Below are 22,296 nucleotides of genomic sequence, written 5' to 3' on the forward strand. Positions count from 1 at the left end.
TATTAAAAAAATCAAAAGGATATAAAAAAGGTTTGTGAACTGTAACTACTAACTATTATTAATGGTTACGAAATTATTGGTAACCATGCATCTACAGATCTGGATATTAAAACAGTTTTCAATCTCTAGGGCCGCGCTTACATATTTTTTGGAGAGACGTGAATGTTGCAGGACATAAAGGTTATGCCGTTATGGAGGGCGTGGGATAACCGCCTCAACGCCCGGCCAAGCAGAGCAGTGGGAGTCATAATGACGTCAAAGAAAACGTTATTATTAAAAAAAAAAAAAAAAAGGTGTTTTAAGAAAGTTTGAGTCATGCCAATTACGAGATATTATGACGTTTGCTGGGAGCAGAATGCTGGAGTTTCGTGGACAGGCGCAGAGGAGGCTTGACCTTTCTGGTAGAGATAATAATAATAATAATATTATAAACTTTACCTTATGATAAAGACACCTCATTTGAATGTGGTACCCAAGTATTGCTTTACTAGATTTTTCTTCGTCAAAGTTGAGAAGCGTTGCAGTGACACCTAGTGGCGAGACGTGACGGTGCAGAATAATTCATTCTGATTTAGATTAAAAGAAAGGGAAAGATTGTTTTTTAAATGACTTAAAAGCACAAACCAGACATCAGTGAACAACATCAACAGTATATTATTTTATTAGTTTCTGTAACCAAACCAAGAGAATGTAAATAAGACCGTACATATTTTAATACAGCGATGAATCCCCTGTACAAGTTCAACAAAAAAAAAAAGAATCAATACCCTCCCCTCCCTCTTCTGTCCTCCAAAGCAAGGACTCTTCCCCACCTCAGGGTGCTCACTACTGTACATTTCTGAAGGGCCCCTTGTTGCCCACAAACCCCCCCCCCCGGGGATGAAAGCGTGGTGGGCGGAGCCAGCGGAGGCGAGACAGAAAACGGCGCCGATTGCTCTCATCAGTAAAGACAACGAAACGATAAGTGTCCTTCGGCTTAAAAAACGCGTTTGAACTTGAGGCTTTTTCGTCTTTTTCTTCTTCTCCTTGTTCTCCGTCCTCGTGAGGGTGCACACGCACACACACACACACACACACACACACACTTGAGTTTTCTACCGTTTCAACCATCGAGCGAAGGGCACTGAAATCAGTCAATAGCAGCAGGTCTGGGTGCTGTGCGTGCGTGCGTGTCTGTGTGTGTGTGTGTGTGTGTGTGTGTGTACGTTTGTGTGAGGCCAAAGAAGCAGTGAAGTGGGTGTGTGGCAGTAGCTGTATGTAGTGATCCTGTAAAGTCCAATCAAAACTCCTAAAATCCCCCAGAAAGGCCGTGACGTCTTCTCTGCGTTGCTTTAACCTTTGGCTAAATAAACAGGAGAGTCCAGCTACGAGCGCGTGGCCCCCCTCGATACCACGAACGAACACACACACACACAGAGATGAGCAGAAGGCAGGAGCGAAGGCTCATCACGGGTCGACTTATCGATAAATCAAAAATCATTCATTCCAATCAACTGCTGTAATATTTTTTTTTTGTTTTCACATTTTCATTCTGGTAAAAACAACAAAACGTAAACAAAAAAAAAAACAATTTCACGTCTCGAGGTGCGGTGACCATGGTAACGGAGGCACAAAATCTCTGGACTGGTTATTTGACGGGAGATCGGGCAACAAAAAGTGTGCTTCGCTAAAAATGACATCTTAACAAGATCGTTTTCGACTACACGAACAAAACTGATTCTTTCGTTTACCCCCCCCTAAAAAAAAGAAAAGCTTTCTCCCATAATGAGTGATCCTATTTGGGTAAAAAAAAAAAAAAAGAATATATATATATATATATATATATTTATTAAAATAAAAATGGCAAACTCAGCAGCAAATCTCATTTTTCGACTCCTCTCCCAAACTCTCGTCTCATCTACCGTCCCGAGTAGATTTCTATGGAACGACTTTATCGGCTTCGAAGTAAGATGGAAGAATCCAACTCAAAACGCCGCCAGTGGGACAAGCTAGGGGAACAAAGAGGAGGATTACGTTTGGGGGGGACGGGACGGCACCTCCTCGACCATCAACTCATCATCATCCTCCTCCCCCCTCCCCCCACGGGCTGATATGAGGCGGTGACTGAGTGAATGGGGGCTCGATCCTCACCCCCCCCTCCCTCTCTTCCATCCACTCGTATTGTCATCTGAAGAGGTTCCCCGCCGCTCTTTACTTGCCCTCTTCTGGTTTCATGGCCTGCGGTTTGATGGGGCCGGTCCGGATGGGCTTGGCCGTGGAGATGGGGGGTTTGTCGAGATCTGGGCGGTCCGCCGACGCCTGGTGGTTGGGGGCGGAGGCGTCGAGGGGGGGTTTCCCCCCCTGATCGAGCCGCGACGCCTTGCTGAGTTGCGTGGCCTTGAGCTGCTGCTGCTCCGAGAAGAACTTATGCGTGGCCTGGAGCACCTCGGCCCGCTGCTTCGCCTGCAGAGGGACGACACAACATCAAAATCAGCCACGCACACCCATCACTGAAAGATTACGACCCCCCCCCCCCCCCCCCCCTCCGAGAATACATTTTTTTTATTTTTAAAAAAGGTGTAGAATCGGCAGATAAAACGGGGTACCGGACCTTTAGGTCCTGCTCGGCCTTCATCGCCAGGTGTGTGCCTCTTGGCGCGAGCGAGGGAACGGGAGGTCCTCGGGGAAGGTGCTGGCTGTGCTGTGGGTGCTGAGGTCGGGGATGGGGGTGGGGCATGAGGCCGCCGCCCACATTGGGTGACATCGGGGGCCCCATGGGAGAGCGCTGGACGCCTCCGGCAAACGAGTTTATGTGAGGAGGTCGAACCAGAGGGGACACGATGTTGGGCTGAGACAGAATCTGAAGAGAAAGAAACGGGGAGAAATAAAAAAAAAATGGGCGCTTGACCTTTAACCTCGACGCCAACCAATGCGTCAGGTGTTAATCTACCTGTGGGTTGAACTGGCCCGGGAAGTGCTGCGCCATCCTCATGCCGGCGGAGCTGGCCTGAAACTGCTTCTGGTACAGCATGCTGTTGATCTTACTGGACTGGTTGCTAGGAGACGTGGAGCTCGCTCTGCAGGAGGAGGCAATCAAATCAAATCTAAATGACACATGATGGCGAATAAAGACATGACAGGCAGAACCTTTTGGTGTCTACACATTATTACATTTATTAAAAAAACAGTTAATGTGTCCCATGTGAATGGATAGGCGGTACCTGTAATGGCTGGAGGTGGGTGTAGTGCTCCTGGCGCCGATGGGAGGGGTCCCGGGCTTCACATCCATCCCACCGCCAAAGAGTTTCAGATCCATGTCCATCTGCAAAGTGTCAAAACAAACTATTTAAATTGTGTGTCTGAGATTCAATTTTTATCTAACAAGGCCCACATCCGATTCTTTAAAATCAAAGTTTCAGGCCCACCTTCCCAAATAAGAGAAAACAAAAAAGGGGTCGTCTCCCACAACAATCTGTTTAAAATAAATAATGAAATGCATTTGAGTTTGTGGTTGAGAGCAGCAGCACTGCAGTACCTTGCTGGTGGGAGGCTGCATCATGCTGTGGTTGGGGCCCATGATGCTTCGGTACGGCTGGGAGATCGGGGGCTGTCGGTTGATGTTGGGGGGCTGGACCTGCGGGGGCGTGGGGGGCAGCGCCAGGAGGGGCGGGCCTCCACCCGAGCCGTAGTTCGACAGGGACAGCTGGGAGCTGGGCATCGAGACCGTCATCTGGAGAGAGAGAGAGAGAGAGAGAGAGAGAGAGAGAGAGAGAGAGAGAGAGAGATTAAAGACACACAGCCACAAATTCATCAAACGGAACATAGTGCTGTTCCATGGTAACCCGACATGTAGGCTACCTGTTGCATTGCAGAGCTGGGCGACTGGGTGTTGCTGTAGTAGCTGCTCTGGCCGTGTTGTTGCACCTGCCCCGAGTACATGTTAGAATGCTGACTCATCCCCTGTCGGGCCTGAAAAGAAAAAGAAAGACGCAGCTCCGTCAGATGGGGAAACATTATTATTATTAGGAAATAAATAGAAATGTCAGTAAGACGTCGGTGAATACCATGAGGCCCAGTGGAACAGTCCCTTTGTGCAGACTGGTTACCTGCAGCAGGTGCGTGTCGATGAGCTGGGAGGCTCCCATGCCAGAGGGCTGGTTGAGCTGCGGCTCAAACAGGATGGGGATGTGCTGGGCGGAGGAGGCCTGCTGATAGGCCAGATTGGACTGAGGCTTGCCGAGCTCCGACGCCTGGACGCCGGCGTAGCTGTGCAGCGACGGCCCCGACAGCATCATGGAGGGCTGCGACAGGCTGCTCTGCATGAACGCCTGCTGAGACCTGAGGACCGGATCGGATCAGAGAACAGTGGCGGTTCGGCGGCGCCGTGCGTTTCAGCTAGCAGGAGAACAGAATACGCGTGCAGCGCCGAGTTACCTGTAAGGCTGCAGCGAGGAGCTGAAGAGGTCCTGTTGCTGGGAGACGGGGGGACCGGTGCCGAGTCCGAGCTGAGCCTGGTGTTGGTGATGTTGTTGGTGGTGTTGGTGTTGGTGCTGATGATGCTGTTGGTGCTGATGCTGATGCTGTTGATGTTGTTGTTGATGTTGGTGCTGACCTTGCAGTGGAGCGTAGAGAGGGATGGGCATCTGCTGCACTGCTGTCGGCTGGAAAAAAGGCGCAGAAGAAAACACGGGGTGGTTTCACGTAAAATAATTCAAAAAGAGTTTAAAACATTCCTGTTACGGAGACAGGAAGTCCTACCTGTGAGATGCCGGGCTGGAAGGCCTGCTGCTGCGCCATGGAGGGAGGCGCCAAGCGAGGGTGGGGGGCGCTGAAGAGGTGGCTAGTGTCCATGTAGAAGGCTGGAATCTGAGCTGCAGAACCTCATCAGACATGGGTTTCTATATTAGTTATTTAAATCTTATAAAATAAACAAAACAAATATCTCTAAATAAAAAACAGACGGGTGGAATGTGCCGCGCGTCGCTCACCTGCTGCAGACTGAGAGACGTACACCTGCGGGGTCTGCTGCTGCTGGGGCAGGAGGGTCGGCATGCAGCCCAACTGAGAGAAGCTACTGCTGCTGCTGCTGCTGCTGGAGGACAGACTGCCGCCCTGCAGCTGCTGGGGCTTCACCTTGCAGATGTTAGGGGGGTCAGAGGCCGTGGTGGTCTTGGTGCTGAGGGACGACGTCGTGTAGGTGCCGGCACCTGCAGGGTGGAGGTGACCACATATGGGTGAATACAGGAGATCGCACAATGGAATGCCCGTCTGAAGAGCGACGTGTATGCACAACCCCTCTTCGAATATGGAGTCACGTTACCTGACAGGGAGGTGCTGGGGGTAACAGAAGCCACGGGGATCTGCGGCATGGAGGCGGAGGAGAAGGTGGAGTACGAGGATGCGCCGGGGGTGATGGGGGAGGAAGAGGAAGTGACCGGCGAGTTCTTCTCCAGAATCGGGGAGTTCTCCCACGCCTTACGCGCCGATTCCATCTGAGGAGGAGACGGAAAGAAGCGAGCGCTTCGGTTACGTTTCACCGAGACCTCTCTCGTAAGTCCCGCCCCCCTCGAGACAAGTTCTCCCTCTCTCTCTCTCTCTCTACGTACCTTTAATGTCAGGTCAACGGTGGCAGGAGAGACGGTGCTGAGGCTGGAGCTCTGCTGCAGGGTCTCTCGTCGAGGAAGAGGCAACGAGTGAGGAAGCGCCACCTGAAACGCATGAAAGGAACACCCAAAAGCAGTCTTTAAATGATACAAAGAGTTTAGGATTAGAGCGTCGTTGTTGTTGTTGTTGTTGTTATGCCACATGCTCATTCATCTCCTCACATTTAAAAGAAAGCCGTACTCACATTTGCCACCAAACTCTCTTCTATTTTGTTCACTCCCGTAGGAACGCTGTCGGCCAGTGAGGAGGAGGGCGTGGTGTAGTCTGTGACCGACTCCTGGGGGGAGGGGGGGGACAGAGATTCAGTATACATGGTAAACAGCAAAGTGCTCTCTGTACAGGGTTCAGTGGATCAGACTAAAGAATATTAATGTTCAGATGTTTTTTTTACAACTCAAATAACACAATTTCTTTGAATATACGACGACAGCCACAGTTCAGTGATTGCTCCGCTGATTCCAACCGTCAGAAGAGCGTAATACAATTAAAATAAAAGCCTGGTTGAGCTCTCTTGTGAAACCGATGTACCTTAGAGTTGCTGTTGTACTCCGCTGAGGGGATCGTGATCATGCCCTCGATGTCTCCTCCCAGCTCGGGTACCGTGGCGTCAATAATGGGCGGACTGGAGTCCGTGGCTCTGCTGACGACTCCTCCGGGGACTCCTCCCTCCATCCCGTCGCCGTCTCCCCCGCGAGCGTCTTTGGCCTTGCGGTTCTTCAACGAGCGCTCTTTACCGATGGGACCGGGCTTGTACTCCTTCGTTTCCACCGGTTCCATTTCAGGAAGCTGGAGGAGGACGGACGGATTAAAAAATAGATTCAAAAAAGGAACGAGTGCGCGAGCGTTGTCGCTCAAAACGACGGCCGAGTTACCTTCTGCGTTTTGATCGGGCCGGCTCGAGGTTGTTTCTGCCTCTGTTCTTTGGGAGCCGGCAGTTTGTTTTCGGAGACGATTTCCAGCAGCGCCGGGACGCCGTCGCTGTCGGTGCTGCCCGCGGACGACGGCGCCCCGAACTGAATGATGTCCATGACCAACTCCGCACCGGCCTCCGACCCGGGCTTCACACCCTGCGCGCAACACAGCAGACGGTTTGTCATTCGGCGAGAAGGAACGTGCGCTGAACAGAAGGAGAACCGACGCATTCAACGTACCTCAGAGACGGTGCCGGTGAAGGAGGTAAGAGGTTTGTTCCAGGCACTCACAGAAGGGGGCTGGGGAGGGCTGATTGGACCAACTGGAATACAAACATTACAGATTTCAGACAAGCGCTCGCTGATGAATTTACTTCTGCAGATTGGAGGAACCCAAATAAATAAATTGACTCCTCCACTCACGCTTCTTGGCGTCGGGAAGGACAGTGGAGCCCGCCACCTTGCTCTCCCACAGCTCTGTACCCAGAGTGCCGTGCGTCTGCGCGGGCAGCAAACTCTTTGAGGTAAAGTCCACAGCGGCAGCGGAGACGGAGGGCGGTGGAGCCGCGGCGCCTTCCAGAGTCTGGGGGGAGGCGGCGGCGGCGGCGGGCTGCGCGGGGGCGAGGTGAGGATGCTGGGCAGCAGAAATGAGGGGTTGAGGTTGGGCCTGAGGTGGAGGGACTACAGGAGGCTGAGAGGACTGTTGTTGCTGCTGCTGCTGCTGTTGTTGTTGTTGCGATGACTGCTTTTTAGCAAATCTCGGTGGCAGCTTTCCTCCGCCTCCTCTGCCCTTCTCACCGGAGCCTTTTTTACTCCAGTTCTGTAGGAGCAGATTAAACTGTGTAAAGACATAATATCACATACATTTTTTTTTTTTTAAACCTGTGGTGGAAGCCCTCCTCTTACCTGAGGAGTCTGCTCTTCCTTTTTCCGTTTCTCTTCGTCCTGCAGGCGTTTCTGTTGCTTGCGGGAGACGACCTCCGTGAAGCCGTCATCGATGGCGTTGGACTGGGGGTCCTCTGTGGTGGTGACCTCCGGGTGGTCGTCGATGATCACAACACCTACGGGGACGGGACAAAAAAAAAAAAGGGGGGGGGGGTTGAGACATTTACAATCAAGCGTAAAGGTTCCTGGCTCACCAGTAAAAAAAAAAAAAAAAAAAAAAAAAAAAAAAGAAGAATAAATGCGTTTACTTACTGGCGTAATTGTTCAGATCGAACTGAGAGAGCGCGTTCTCTTTGGGCTTCTTAGCGGCGGCCTGTTTGGCCTCATCTTTGCGACGGCCCGACTGGTCCTTCGTGGGCCTCTGGGACGCTCCTCCTGCGGTTTGGGCTCCGCCTTCCAAGTTCTGCTGGGCCGCGGGGCTGTTCGTACCAGAGGCATGGGTATGTTTAGGGACGGAAAGAAAAAGACGCAAAGGCCCCCTGAAAGAGAGACGTGGAAGAGCCGGAAACACTGGAAATGGGGCCGCTTGTTTATTTCATCACGGAAGAAGCTACTAGACCGCTCGAGTGTTGATGCACCAGATGGATGAAAAAAGGAGAAAATTACGCTGCTGTTGAGGTAAAAGATCCCGGCGCACATTTAGCCATTTTTAACAAAAACACTTTGATGGCCAATTACAGCACACCTGAGTAATCTAACCAAGCGGAGAATCCTTTTAACAGCCGAGTTCACCGACACGCACTTCTACGCACTATGCAACTGTTAATCAGGAAGAACGCTACACAAAAGGCGTATTGTGTGTGTGTGTGTGTGCGCGACTAAAGCTCCGGTATTAGTCGACTGCACACTGTTCATTGAGGCCGCTTCACGAGTGTTAATGTAAGCAGTACAAACAAAAAGTAAAAGCCGGACGCACAAAAGGCCCGATTGTTCAAACTCACCCTTTGCGACCGCTTTTGGCCCCGCCCCTCCTCTCCCCCTTGACTCCTGCGTAGCCCCGGCCTGGTTTGGCTCCGCTGTTGCCTCGGCGATTCGGTCTCTCTACGGGCCTCTGACTCGAGAAGCTCCTCTTGGCCGCGGGAGCGCCCTCGCGTCTGGGGGTCACCCCTCTGTCGGGGGGGCTTTTATTGGGGGTCAAAGAGCCCTGTGGGGGTGCGGGAACCGGGGCGGAGGCGGCGGAGGCCGCTTCGTTGGCGGCCTCCAGCGCTCCTTTCCTTTCCTCCCGCTCTCTCCTTTCGTTGAAGTCGCTGCTCTCGGACGCCGTTTCCCATTCCTCGTTGGCTTGGTCCGAAGAGTTCTGGTTGGACAGGTCGGGGGACTTGGTGCCGACCGCGGTGGTGGTGGGGCTGCTGGTCCCGGGCGAGGCTGCGTCCGCAGGAGAGGACAAGTCAGCGGCCGCCGCTTCAGCAAGCACAGATGCATGAGTTCTAGACCGGGTCGGGGAGCGAGAGCTCTGGTTGGGACCGGCAGCTGCAGACCCTGGCAGTAGAGGGACAGGGGGACTCGGGGCCGGTTCTCCACTAGCCAACACGGCAGCCTCCCGTTCCTTCAAGCGCCTAAACCGGGGAGGTTTATCTTGCCTCGGGGGGCGCGCTGGTCTGGACCGCCGAGGCCTCTCTCTACTACTCTGGGACGCCATGTCTCCGAATTTCCTGCCGTCGGACCTCGGGTATCGTCGGTCAGCTGCAGGATTGTCGTATCTCGACGTGGACTCTGTGTCCTCGGGCCTGAACGTCTCCATGGGTTTGGAGGGCCACTGAGAAGAGGATTCTCTAGCTCCCGGCCGTCTAAGAGGGCCCAGGCGGGGGCCGCCGCGCTCCCTCGCTCCACCCCGTCTACTGTACAGTCCTCCCCTTCCTCGCCGAGAAGGCTCTCCTTTCTGGAGGAATCCGGGCTTCGGTCTGCCGTCATCTTCGCCTCTCGGTCCAACCCTCTCCCCCATGTGAGGAGGTCCAAAGCCTGGCTTGTGGGGCCCGGGCCGGGCCTCCCCGGGGAGCTCTCGTCTCAACGGGTGGCTCGGTTTGGTGCTGGGCTCGCGGTCAGACGGTCCGGTATCGCTGGCGGACTCTCTCCCGCCTTCGCTTTCAGAATCCGTGTCTGAACCGCGACGCCGTCTACGTTTTGGAATGACCTCAAAGTCCGAGCTCTCGCTGCGCGTTTCGCTCTCTTCCCGGTTGCGAAAGGCGGCAGCGCCTCCAACCGAAGGTAAATCGGAGCGCGAGCGCGGCTCTCGGTAATTGAACTCTGCGCGGCTTCGACCGCGACCCCCTCCTCCCCTGTTTCGGCCGCCGTAAGTCCCCCGGAAGCTCCGTCCTCTGGCGTAATACTCCCCTCGACCGCGTCCTTTGAAGTTAGAGTCAACGGGCCACTCCCGGTCTCTGTCCCGGTCCCGGTCTCTGTCCCGGTCCCCGTCTATTTCCTTCTCCCTCTCGCGTTCCCTCTCTCTCTCCTCCCGCCGGTAGGAACGTGGAGGAAGATTGGACTCCTTCCTCAAGGGCAGTTTGGGTTCTGGGTGTTTGTCATTGCTGGGCGGTTTGTCTGTTTTCTCCTCCTGAGGGGAAGAGGTGGGAACCCCCGATGAAGGCTGGGAGTCTTTCTGATGGGCGGTCGGCGTTTCCTCGGCGGCTTCCCTCTTGCCCTCACTCTGAGGCCTGGCGCCCTCGGACACGGCGGCGGCCGCAGTGGGCGCTTTGGCCGACGGCTCCTTTTTGGACCGGTCACCGCCTCTTTCTCCTCTCTCGTGACGCTTCTCTCGCTCTTCTCTCTGCTCTCGCTCCTCCTTCATGTCCCTGAGGACGGGCTTCTTTATCGGCCCCGACCTGCGAACGGGTCTCTCTCCCCCTGGTCCTTCTCTGCGACCGGCGCCCGATCTCGCACCCCAGCGCAGCTCGGCTCTCTGCTTGCTAGTGGCTGGCAGAGGCAGCTTCTCTTGTTTGTGTAATCCATCGGCAGGAGGCGTCGCCCTGTTGCTAGTCACCGCAGCTTGGGGGTAGAGTTCATTCTGGGGCTTATCGTCAGCCTGTTCTCCCGTGTCCTGCAGCTCTAGAGATGTAGCTCCCAGGGATAGCCCGTCAAACCTGGGCTCCTCCAGCTTGAGGGAGTGGCTGGAGCCCTGGGAGAACCTCCTCTGGAGCATAGCCTGACCAAGAGCTTCTACCTCTTCCCCACTGGGAAGGCCCGGCTCCTCAAGATCAAAGGCTGAGCCGACGGGTACCCGGTCTAGAGGCCCCGTTGTGTCCTCTGGGCCCTGGGTAAACGCTGACAGGGACTCTGTAGGGTCCTGGAAGAAGTTACTTTTATGAGAGTCCAATGCACTGTGGTCCTGGGGATATATGGCTGGGAGATCCAAAGGAGAGTCCATCCTGTAGAGAAACAATCGTCATTAGGCATGAGCAGAAAAATAAAAATATTTTTCTTATGTTGTCAATTATATATATATATATATATATATATATTTTTTTTTTACCTCGGCTCCTTGATATCTTCCCGTCCTTTCGGAGGAGTTACGGACGGCAGCGGCTCCGACTGCGGGTACGGCTCCGAGCCCCACACCATGCGCGAGTCCGACGGCAGGCCGTGGTCACGGATTGGTCGAGTCAAATGGTCGAAGGAGTCAGAGCTGGAGCCGGAGTTGTCGCCGGGCTCTCTGCGCACAATCTGCTTCGGAGGCATCCTCCCTGGAGATGACATAACGACGACTTTAGCGTCCCGGGTTTTCCTTTCATAATGTTTTTCACCACATTATAAAATGTTATTTATAACTATTTTAGACAGGAAAAGGCCTGTGCTTGTTGGTAAATAATAACTGGCTAGTTACTGCATTAGCATTTCCCACAACACTGTCCTCCAAATATTTCAGAATAAAAGCCTCGTGGGAACAAATTAAAGGGATTCCATCCACATAAAAGATCTTTTATGGCTCTTAATTTGAAACGGAAACATTTTGAAGTGTGAAAAAAATAAATAACTTTTCACAAAATATAATTTTCACAGGTTATCCGACACATCCCTCAACGCATTCTCTAATTCTTATGGACATAACTCCCTACCAGGATGAATGTTAGTCGACATGTCCATGGGAGGACGTCCCGACATCATGCGGGGGTCCATGTAGGACTGCATCATGAGCCAGCGGGGGTCAAACCCCATGGAGGCCAGGTGCTGGTGGTGGGGGCCCATGGGTTGATACATGGAGCGGTGTTGCTGCTGCTGCTGTTGTGTTTGTTGTTGTTGTGGTTGTTGTTGTTGTTGTGGTGGTGGTGGTGGTGGAGGAGCTGGAATGCTGCCGCTGCCACCCGATGGAGACACGGAGCCCCCACTCTGGTGCTGCTGTTGTTGCCATTGTTGCTGCTTCATCTGCTCCTACAAGACCAACAGGGACAATGAAAAGTTAAGATCAATAAAGATAATTTGCTTTGAAATGGCATCCACTAAAATCAAAAAGAGAGTCGTCGTCTTTGTAGTACAAACAAACTCAAAGTCACATCCGCTTGCTCGGACAACGCACTGCTTTGAAATGTGCCGCCCGCGATCCAAGACGAGCAAATATGAGACTGCATGGTTGCCTAGCTTTAAAAAAAATATATATATATTTCACAGTAATACTCTGAGGTACACCTGCACTTCCACAAAGTCAACATGTCCTCTGTGGAAAGATCTAATTAACCGTTAAAGTGCTTTTTTTTTTTTTTTTTTAAACTCAAGGTTTTCTCGAGCCCCTGGTAGTTTTTCCAATTGTATTTTATTTTTCTAAGTTATTAAGTCCCCTGCCATCCGTCTAGTCGCTGACACACCCACATATCCCATCTCCATCTCCATCTCCATCTCCATCTCCCCGCAGCGTTTAACATGAGAAGCCAGATGTGGACGTCCTCACCTGCTGTCGGAGGAAACGAGGCGGTAAGGATTTTTGAAACTGTTTGGAATAGCCCGAGGTAAGAGAGGGACGCATGGCAGCTGCTGCTTCTCCTTCCAGCTGCGGTGGCGCCACGGGGGCCTCCTCGCCACCGGGGGTGTCCATGTGCAGGTGGGGCTCATCCACTGCAGGACAACAAAAACAAAAAACGGGCATCAATGACTTACAGAATGGCGGCAAGTACGACGGTCTTTTAAAAAATTAAAAATAATTGCAAGATGGCTCACCTCTGTTGTCCTCCATGTTGAAATAGTCTCGGATGGGCACTGTTGTCCCGTCTACCTGGTTCTCCTCCATTGGAGGGCCGACTTCAAGCGAGCAGCTCTCGCCCTCGCTCTGGGGCTCTGGAGCTTCGGCCACTGGTCTCTGGACAGGGGGGCTGGGCTGGCGAGGCAGGTGCACCTCCACCTCCACCACCTGCTGCTGCTCCTGCTCCTCCTCCTCCTCCTCCTCCTCCACCTCCACCTCCACCTCCACCTCCACCTCCACACTTGGTTCTACTCTCTCGTGTTCTCGCTCCGTCTTCTCCTCGTCTCGGTCCTCCCTCTCAGGTAGAGGCGCCTCCACGATCGGGGCTTGCGACTGTGAATCTGGGATGGAAGGTAGAGGACTGGATGCGGCAGGAGGTGGAGGAGGAGCCGGCGAGGACTCTTCCTCTTGGGCAGCTCCCTCTTCGTCGTTGGCGGTCGACGGAAGGGCAGTTTTGGCCTCGTTCGCCTGCCGATATTTTTCATTTAAACGCTTGAGTTTTTCAGCGCAAGCGGCGAGCCGCTGTTCTTCCATCCGCCGTTCCTCTTCTCCCCGCCGCTGCCTCGCTCGCTCCACGGCTTCAGAAACCTCCTGAGGCTTCTTGCGCTTCTGTCGCCAGGCTTCGGGGTCCTCGTCGGCGCCGGGCGCCGCCGCGGCCTGCGGTTGTTTGGCCACGCGTTGGGCTCCACCAGCAACAGAACGGACGCCCCCCTAGAGAGTCGAGACGTTAGTACAGATACAGGACTCGTCACCTCGCTGTGATGGGGGGGGTGGCTTGTGTAATGCATATCCAGCTTTACCTGGTAGTCCTGTGGGGCAGCTGACTTGTTGTGCTGCCCCACACCGCCAGGTGATGGCGCTCTGGGGTCACCGTCGACCCGGGAGATTTTAATGCCCCCGCGGTCCTCGGCCCCCTCCTGACCATCTGGCGGCCGAGATCGCATACGCTCCACTTTACCCATCCACTCCCTGAAAATAATGTCCACACAGTTCAGTAAAAACATCGCAGGTGTCCCTCTCAAGCTCACTTCAACCTCAGGCTGCACTTGAAAATCATCCATTACAGCGTGTTCCATCTGCAATTTATGGATGTCCGTTACATTTTGTTCTCGAGTCAGTTTCACAATACGTTCACTAAACATGTCGAAGTCATTTGAGTACGTGAGCCGAAACATTTACTTAGTTTTTAGTACATTTTAGTTCAAATCATGTTTGCATTCTTCAGCCAAGTATCAAGTTAAGTCATAACGTGAGGATTTAGATTTATTTCTGCACTTCAAATTAAATTAATGTCACCCCTGAAAATTATGGCATTGATTCAAAAGTGGCAGAGAAAATATTCAAGTGAAAAAGAAAAAAACTTAAGACACAATATTATTACCAAAGGTGTCACCAAGATAATGTAGTTGCAAGTGGAATTCCAATGGCACAATTATATAATAAAAACAACTAATGATGCCTCTCAAGGTAAGTTCCCAAAGGTGACTTTACATTATTTATTTAACGGGGCCTTTCTGCAATGTTAAGAAAAATGAATGTCAATCATACATATTTTTGAAGCACAGACGCTAAATAATGTCACGTTAAAAAAAAAAAAGGAGAACCCACCAGTTTTCTCTTTTCTCCTTAGCAGCTTGGTTCTCTTCATCGTCGCTGAAGTTCAGTTTCTCGGTGTAGTCCACCTCCATCTGAGCTCCTGGAGGTGCAGAAGGAACGGGGTTGATGGGTGACTGGAGCGGCTGGTTTTTAGTTCAACAGCGACGCTCGTAATGAACGGCCTACCAACCTGCCCAGCCCTCGTCGGTATCGGTGTCCAAGTTGTCCAGCTCTTTGAGTTCCGTCAGGCTGATGATGGAGGGTCGGTCTGGGTCCTTGAGCCAGGCCTGGGGGTGTCCCTGCTGGGGTCGTATTGGACGAGGACCCCTGACCATCCAACGCGGACGAAAAAGCAGAGGAAAGGTTGTTATGGCACCTGGTCTAGAAAAACTTGGCTTTTATTTTACCAAATTTATGCAAAGAGACGAAAACGTATACAATTTATTTTTGTACCGATATGAACAAAATGCTATTGTGCGATTTGATGTCATCCTCCGTTTATGGGTTCAACAAACATAAGCTGGTATGAAGCGAGTGTGTATACAACACTGTTTTATTGCCTTAAAAATTGAGTATTTATTTTGATAATCATCAATTCCTTTGTGCACCGATAATAAAAACAAATGCGTCTTCTATTCTCCTTCAACCCGGGCGTGGAGGGGTTGAACGTGGAGCCGTGAACTCACTTGGCTCCGTCTTGTGGTACAGGGTATCTGAAGTTTCCTTGCCCCGGGGCCAGAGTCATCTGAGGATAGGCGTGGAACATCTACGAGACGGGGACCGCAATCGTCAGAACAACTACAGAACTACGATATGCCGATGTGGTCCGTCCAGAACCGAGACTTACGTAGGGGGGCATCATGCCCCTGAAGGCAGGGTCGAAGTTAGTCGGCCCTCCAGCGGGAGGCTGCTGCCCGCCGTTAACTTTGGGCTGAGGAGGGGGGGCGACGGAGGGGGGCAACCGCTCCCTGCCATCCCTCTTAACGTCAGCGGCTACGCTTCCCCCAGGCTCCTCGGCTTCCCCCGGCGGTGTAGGGGTACCGAGGACCGGGGCGCCCTCCTCCAGGGCCTTGTTGTCCATCTCAGGGGGGACGGGCGCGGTGATTAAATTCCTGCCTCCACCCTCACGCCAACTGCCAACATCTAAACACGACAGAGAGAGAAGGAAAAGAATTAAGACGTTAACTTGACTTCCCGAACAAACCCCCCCCCCCCCCGTGAACACCGGCTGACGGTTACGTGCTCGGCCATACTTTGAGGTCTGAGGCTGGGGCCCGGTCCATAAGGCTCCTCCTCCTCCTGCTCGTCCCCTTTCTCCGCCTCGCCAGCCGCCTGCAAGCTGGGAAACTCCTGTTGAAAATGGCTGCTCACACGAGGGGCACCTGTACGACGCAAGCACAACAAAATTAATACCCAGAAACCCCAATATTGAATATAATACAGTGATTTGCAGGAGCGGTACAGCCGAGGTTCTCAAGCCCACTTTCGATAGTCAATATTTTTTATTTTTTAAATTAAACATGCATAAAATGTACACGGATCACCTTTTTAAGATTTGAGAAAAAAAAACAAAAAAGATTAACCAAAAAGGAGAAAAAATAAACAAAATGTATTATAAATATTCAGCTGACCCCCCCCCAGTCATCACGGCCCGCCATTATGAATCCAGATTGAATGCATTTAGATTCTTAACCACAAATTCTGGAGCTGTCATCTCACGCGTCACATTTTAGTAAACCAAAACCCTCTTTGAGATAATGCCTCGTTTGATTCATCGTGTTCTTTATGCATCGGAATTCTTCAGCACATTTAGGAATAAAATTAACTACTTTTGGAAATTACACCAAATTCTTTATTTTATTTTTAATATCACCATTTGGCATGTCCTCCGTGGCCCACTATATGGCGCTCTGAGGCCCACCAGTGGCTGAGAATAGCCGGTGTAGGGCATGTTCCATGCCGACTGTAATGTGTGAGAGCTGCGGACCAATAGTACCTTTGTTTGTCTGGAGGGGAAACGTACAGGATGGTGTTCACAGCTTATCTGTGTTTTATGAGTAGGACTCGTGCTTAGGGAGCAAGTGAAGAGCAAATTTACCCTCCGGCTGCGTCGGCTTGCTGTTGGCCCAGGAGCGGCTGGCCCCAATAGATGGCTCTGGTGGCTGGACCACCACTGGGGGTTTGATCGGGGGTGGCGGTGTCTCCTGTTGCCTGTGGAGAAAAATAAATAAACAGGACAGTTAAAAAAAACAAACTCACAAAACATAAGATTACAGACTCCTTTATCTCAGGCTGTGGTTAAACTCCGCTTTGCAAGGCGACTTGTCTGATCGGATGCGCCAGAATAGCAACGTGTCCACACATCTAGTTCTTTACAATAGACCCAACGCTATTTTGTTATTTAAAAGATTTTATTTCGAAGCAGCAAAAATCAGGAAATGTTCATTTTCATCGGTTGGTTGTTGTTTTAATATTTAAAAATATATATATATATAAAATAATATCTGTAATATATATATAATATCTGGCAATTCAATAAATATATATAATAATAATATATTTATAATATCTGGCAATTCAATAAATAGTCGTCTAATGCCATTTAAAAAAAATATATATATATTCTAATGAAATTATTGTTTTCAATACTTGAAGAATATAATTAGTACAAAATAATGGGATGTTATGATCAATGTAGATGAAGCGTTTGTGCATCGTATCTAAATTGTAATCACGATATGAATCCATTGAAAGACGATAAATTGTCCCATTGAATTACTGCTCCCTCTCAGTCCACACCTCACCGATACCTGAACTCCACGCCCGCCCGCCCACCTCTGCATGTGGTCTGGCTGATCGGATTTCAAATGCGAGCCGGATCCGATAATCGCGGCGCGCCCACGAACGCGACGGTTAAAAAGCATCCACGACGCGATCGAATGTCAAACAGAGTCACCGAAAAAGACAAGTGTCGCTTCCGGCTGAACGTCCACCTTCATTTAGAGAAGAGCTAGGATGAAAGCTTTAGTTATTTACCTCTCCTCCCCTCCCTCGGGTCGAGACGCCCAGCCGCTACCGTCTTTGGGGACAATGTTAACGTTGGGGTCGTTTCCCTTGTTCTCCGCCTTCAGACTGGGCAGGTTGGCCGGAGGGGGCATGCGTCGGCTGGAGGCCACTTTGCCCAAACTTTGGAGGCCATGTCTGGCAGCCACTGGGGATGAAGACACATTTCACACACAGAACAAAGAGGGTCTGGGAAAGCACTTAATCATCCTTAAAGATGCCATTATGTTACATCGTCATGCATTGTTAGCCGGGGGTCAGTAGCGGAGAGCTTACCTGCAGTTTTCTGGGTTTCCAGAGATTTGCCCTTGTAGGTGTTGAAGAGGCTAAGGGTTGCATACTTTGTCTTGCCATCCTTTGCCTTGGTGCTTTGCCCTGACTTCTCTGACATGTCGCTGGAAACTCATTGAGTCTGGTCCTTTGGCCTCGCCCCCAGAACCAGCCTCCTACAGACCGAGAAGAGGACAAACAGAAAAAAGGTGAGTGGGTTATTGGCTTTGGACATTTTTGTTCAACATCTCCCCCCCTCGCTGCAAAAAGGAGTCGATGCGGCAACTTTTTTAGAAGGATGAAGTCGCCTCAAAGTGATTTAAGCACAAAATGATATACAGAGATAAAGCCAAAACTTAATCACGTCACAAAAATCTATGTATTGGGGACAGTAAACATGAACTTTATTGGACAGTAGAGAGATGAAATAAGGTGTGCATCTAGCCAATAACTGGCCATGACATAAGACTAACAAGTCCAGACTGAACACATCTGACCTGGTCCACCAATGTAGTATGGGGGCTTGCAGTTTCTTTCCCAAGTCACACAGAGGTCATTTATTATTAACGGAGCGGTGGTGGAACAGTGTGTGTGTGTGTGTGTTTGTGTGTTGGGGAGGTGACAGCTCTCATGAGCTCAGGCTACTTGGCCTTGAAACAGCCACGTAAAAAAAAAAAGGAAAGATCCGTTCATGAACCTGGCTCAAAGTTGGATGAAATCAGAAGAAAAACCCAGGTTGCAATATTAGTGATGCTAACCAAAAGAGTAACAGACACTCGATTATATTTGGTGGTAAGGAAAAAAACAAAAACACTTCTTAAAATATGGTATAGACTGGTTTTAATCCTAAAATAAAATCATATTTCGGTGGTTTTACCTAAATAAAAAGGTGGTACTGTGTTTACACTGGTGCTTGTGTGCCTCTATAGCAGGTGTCCATTCACACTACACAAAGCTTAGGTGCTCCTCTTCATAAAGCAGAGGAGTGGTGCATTTGAGGCTTTAGTGATCTGCAGATACTCTCCCGGCTTTCAACATCAGTTTTATGTTTTCACCGGTCTACACTGACAGAGTCCTACCCCCTGTCGTCCTGAGTGCTACGACCAACCGGCCTACTTTAGTACATCGCACACGCGTGTTAATGCGTGTGCCCTCGCCATGTACAGCAACAAATAAATAAATGAGAAACAATTTAAATGGATGAAACGGTAGTTGGCAACCAGGCTTCTGAATTCATGGAGAATTGAAACGGTCGCATTCGTCATCGGGACAAATCAATGGCTCCAGTACAAAAAACGTCATGTGGTGGGAAAACGGTTTGAATGTAGCAGGAACACTTCATTTATAAAGTAATCCGTACACTGAACACACACAGATTATATTGAACATGACTCGTACACATCTGGGTTTTTTTAAGAATCCCCTTTCGGGGTATAGGTGCCAAGACTGAACCGTTACAAACCACCACGCAGACGAGAAGAAATAAAGATAATCTAACAGCCACGATTCTTGACAATATCGTCGTAAAGAAGTACGTGGCAGAGGTTGGGTGAAGGGACAACGTAGATGACAAACAGATGGTTATGTGGTGTATAGAAATGTATGAAACGAGGGAACGGACAGAGCCGAGGAAAAACGCCGACAAGACGGCTGACAGACGCACGTCCGAGCCGGCAGACGCTGCGCTACGATTGGCCGATCCGAGTTTTGGGGGTCGGGACTTAGTGAAGGTTATGTTCCGGTCGTGGACCATTGTCTGCAGTCCCACGGTGATGCAGGATACCATTACCATTCTTCTCTTGCTCATACAGCCTCGCACAAAGAGTAAGTGCCCTCGATAGCCCGATTACAAGTCCTCCGCACCGTCGGCCCAATTACAGAATCAACCCGCGGGGTCGGCTCAGGTGACTCCGCACGTACGGTTCAGAAACGCACCTAAATCTTTTTGTTTAAAAGTGGGTCACGGCTCTGACCCCGTCTAATGTGACAGTTAAAAAAAAAAGATGAAAAGTGAACGTCGACGGGCCTACAATTATGAGTGCTGAAAGTCCAGGCGTGTAGTTAATTGGACCCCATTTGTTTGTATTGTAACGCACCAAAGAAATACTGGAATACACATGTTCAACAAGCATAAACATGAAGCAGGTGTGATGTTTTAAATACGACTCCGTCTGCAGTGTCTTCCACCACGCACTTGATCTGCTTATAGCACATTGACTGAACGCTTAGTTTGTTCTTGTAAACTTGAGATAAAGCAGCCCCCCCCCCCTCCCTCCCTGAAACCAGTGGTACCTGGCGGCAGTAAATCAGAGAGAGACTGTTCTTCATGAACTTCATTTTAGATGCGTTTCCCAGTGAAACATTAGTGTGCGTGTTACTGCTCTGTTTGAAGTTATTTAAAATACAAATATATTTCAATTTAGTTTGATAGTAGTATTGATTAAAACATAAAAGGAATACTAGCCAAATTTACAGCAATATAAATACGGTTACCATTTTAAATATATTAATAATTTTTTTTTTTAAAAAGATACCGGATTCTGGTTGTGGAACATAAAAAAAAAAATTAAAATATATCACTTAAAAACTGAGAAGCACACATTAAAACGTCGACCAACTCGTATTCAATTTGAGCCTGCGTGTTGCACGTGACTTCTCACAGAAGCCATGGGGGGGTAAAAAAGAAAAGAGATGAGTATCGGGAAGCCACTTCACTTTATTGTGGTTCTCAAACACCAGGCAATCGATACCACTGAGATGGTCTCCCTTGGGAGACGTCGGTAATTCCATTAAGCACAGCAGAAAGTGATGGGTGCTACGTTTTTCATTCATTGGACGCCCGAATGCCGAGGTGCTAAATGATTAAAAAAATGCCCCCCCATTTGAAATAAGACACATGGGAACACTTCCGGTGACTTAACGGATGCAGTGTGTGTAACTACGTTTGATATCCATCCTCGTTAAAGTCAGGTTTTATTGAGAGGAGACTCACAATGCAGACATTAATAGCATCTGGTGTTTTCTTTAGATACTAGATCAGACCATCACCGACTGGCCAATTAATAATTACTACTCCAATCATATGCATGCAAGAGATATAGATATATAGATATATTGCCAATTAGTAAAAAAAAAAGAGCATTTAGAGCCTTTCACTCTCATCCTGCCAAGCTCCCTACACATCAAGACTCACACAGTAAAGAAAAGAAGAAAAAAAGACCACATCTGTTGGACCTGCAAGATATCAAAGGAAAAAGCACGGTGCCAATCTGTGCACGAGACTACACCTAAAAAAAAAAAAAAAAAGAATAAATCTCAGCGCCAGCACATTGAGACCCATTCAGGAGGACAAACAAAACGCGAATGAGATGACGGTTCAATTTTCAATATTGTATTTCTTCTGTAAATTGCCTGGCTGACGGGTCTGCAGGCCAGCCTTCTCCCAGGAATCAAACTATGTACCGGCAGGGAGCAGAGAGGCCCTCTTCGCCCGGAACTCAACCACACCGGGCTCAAGAGAAACAAGCCAATTGTGCCTTACGTTGTACTCACACAAATAAATGAACATTACATTGTAAGTCATGCAGATGTGTATGTATATATGTGTGTGTTTTAAGTCAGGAGAGCAGGCCGCCACGCGTGCATCGGTTAGCATAGTTTCGTTTCTCCCTGGTCGCCATCACTTCCAGCCCCCCACCTTCGGTGAGCCGCAGCGTGCTAGCATCGAGCTAAAGCACCAACACGGCAGCTAAAAAAAAAAAAAAAAACCTCCCCCGGACATTCGTCGCTCCTCGCGTGCCACGCGGGACCCACCTGCCAAAACGTCGGTGCCTTTTCGTTGTCCTTTCCGGCTGTGAAGAGCGCGCGGTGTCCCGACTTGGAAATCCGATTTCGGGCGGTGGACCCGGACGTGTGTCTGGGCCGGCGGATTACAAAAGCTCGGCTAGCACCCGCTCACTCAAGTCCGGCTGCTAACGACGGTTAGCTAGCTAGCTAGCTAGCTACGCTCCGCCTCACGCGCGGCTCCCGGTTACGGCGGTTCCCCTTCTTTCTTTCTTTTTTCTCGCTTCTTCTTTGACGTCTTCGGCGCCGTCTCGAGCCGCCGGTCCGTCCTCGTGCGTTCGGCCGTTAAAGTGGGGAACCGGTGCGCGGTCGTCCCGTGGTTTCGTGTTGGTATCCACGCCCGTTATATCTCGTGTCAGACCGTTTTTTTTCTCTTTTTTTCCCCCTAGTCGGTGTGTGTGTGTGTGAGGCCGCGGCCTGTCGCACAATCAAAGATGGCTGACCGCAGTTGCCAGATTTATCGTCTCATCCCCCGCTCTCAAAAAACGAACCCCCCTTTTAATGTGAGGCATTCAGAAGGGTTTTCTTCTCAAGCACGTTGCACACACAATACATTTGAGGTGAAAGCTGCATAACAATAAGCATGGACATAGAATAAAACAATACAAATAATAAAAAACTTATAATTTTGCAATTGTGCAATAAACGAGATGTAATTTAAAGATAAATGTGGATAACAACAACCAGATAACAGTCCTTTGAAACAAGTATATATTATCAATTAAAAGTGTATTTGTCATGAGAAATTAAAGAAAATTCTGATCAGAATCAGAATTGTTTAATTGTCAAGTACGTTGAAGTAATTTGATTTGGTAAAAAGTGCATTACAATAAACAAATATACAAATATAATGAAAACAAT

The 22,296-nt window shown here is 50.0% G+C and overlaps 1 protein-coding gene across 6 annotated transcripts; it reads right to left on the minus strand.

Annotated features, from left to right (window-relative positions):
• Window positions 1-643: 643 nt before the first annotated feature.
• prrc2c (proline-rich coiled-coil 2C) lies at window positions 644-21,867 on the minus strand. 6 transcript variants are annotated; one of them, XM_034529993.1, is made up of 34 exons: window positions 21,406-21,867; window positions 17,599-17,768; window positions 17,296-17,470; window positions 16,358-16,470; window positions 15,513-15,641; window positions 15,107-15,402; window positions 14,946-15,025; window positions 14,450-14,586; window positions 14,272-14,359; window positions 13,464-13,632; window positions 12,642-13,374; window positions 12,376-12,539; window positions 11,549-11,861; window positions 10,966-11,176; window positions 8,441-10,861; window positions 7,752-7,918; window positions 7,461-7,615; window positions 6,978-7,374; window positions 6,795-6,877; window positions 6,516-6,710; window positions 6,172-6,429; window positions 5,828-5,920; window positions 5,586-5,687; window positions 5,300-5,471; window positions 4,968-5,186; window positions 4,738-4,859; window positions 4,414-4,640; window positions 4,086-4,317; window positions 3,838-3,948; window positions 3,515-3,709; window positions 3,201-3,301; window positions 2,930-3,056; window positions 2,591-2,839; window positions 644-2,442 (listed from the first exon to the last, which is right to left on the minus strand). In XM_034529993.1, the coding sequence occupies exons 2-34, from the start codon at window positions 17,711-17,713 to the stop codon at window positions 2,191-2,193; spliced, it is 8,601 nt and encodes a 2,866-aa protein (XP_034385884.1). In that variant the 5' UTR covers window positions 17,714-17,768; window positions 21,406-21,867; the 3' UTR covers window positions 644-2,190. The 6 variants fall into 6 exon arrangements, with proteins under 6 accessions (XP_034385884.1, XP_034385882.1, XP_034385885.1 ...); XM_034529991.1 differs by having other exon boundaries at window positions 4,044-4,317; XM_034529994.1 differs by having other exon boundaries at window positions 4,738-4,850; window positions 14,450-14,595.
• Window positions 21,868-22,296: the final 429 nt, after the last annotated feature.

The sequence above is a fragment of the Cyclopterus lumpus genome, chromosome 4 (assembly GCF_009769545.1).
Source record: "Cyclopterus lumpus isolate fCycLum1 chromosome 4, fCycLum1.pri, whole genome shotgun sequence".
Taxonomy (NCBI): domain Eukaryota; kingdom Metazoa; phylum Chordata; class Actinopteri; order Perciformes; family Cyclopteridae; genus Cyclopterus; species Cyclopterus lumpus.

Coding starts and splice junctions, on each gene's coding strand:
- prrc2c (XM_034529988.1), bottom strand. CDS start 17,713: ATGTCAGAGAAGTCAGGGCAAAGCACCAAGGCAAAGGATGGCAAGACA. Junction 17,471..17,598: donor GGAAACCCAGAAAACTGCAG/GTAAGCTCTCCG, acceptor CTTCATCCCCAG/TGGCTGCCAGACATGGCCTC. Junction 2,443..2,590: donor AGGCCGAGCAGGACCTAAAG/GTCCGGTACCCC, acceptor GTCCCTCTGCAG/GCGAAGCAGCGGGCCGAGGT.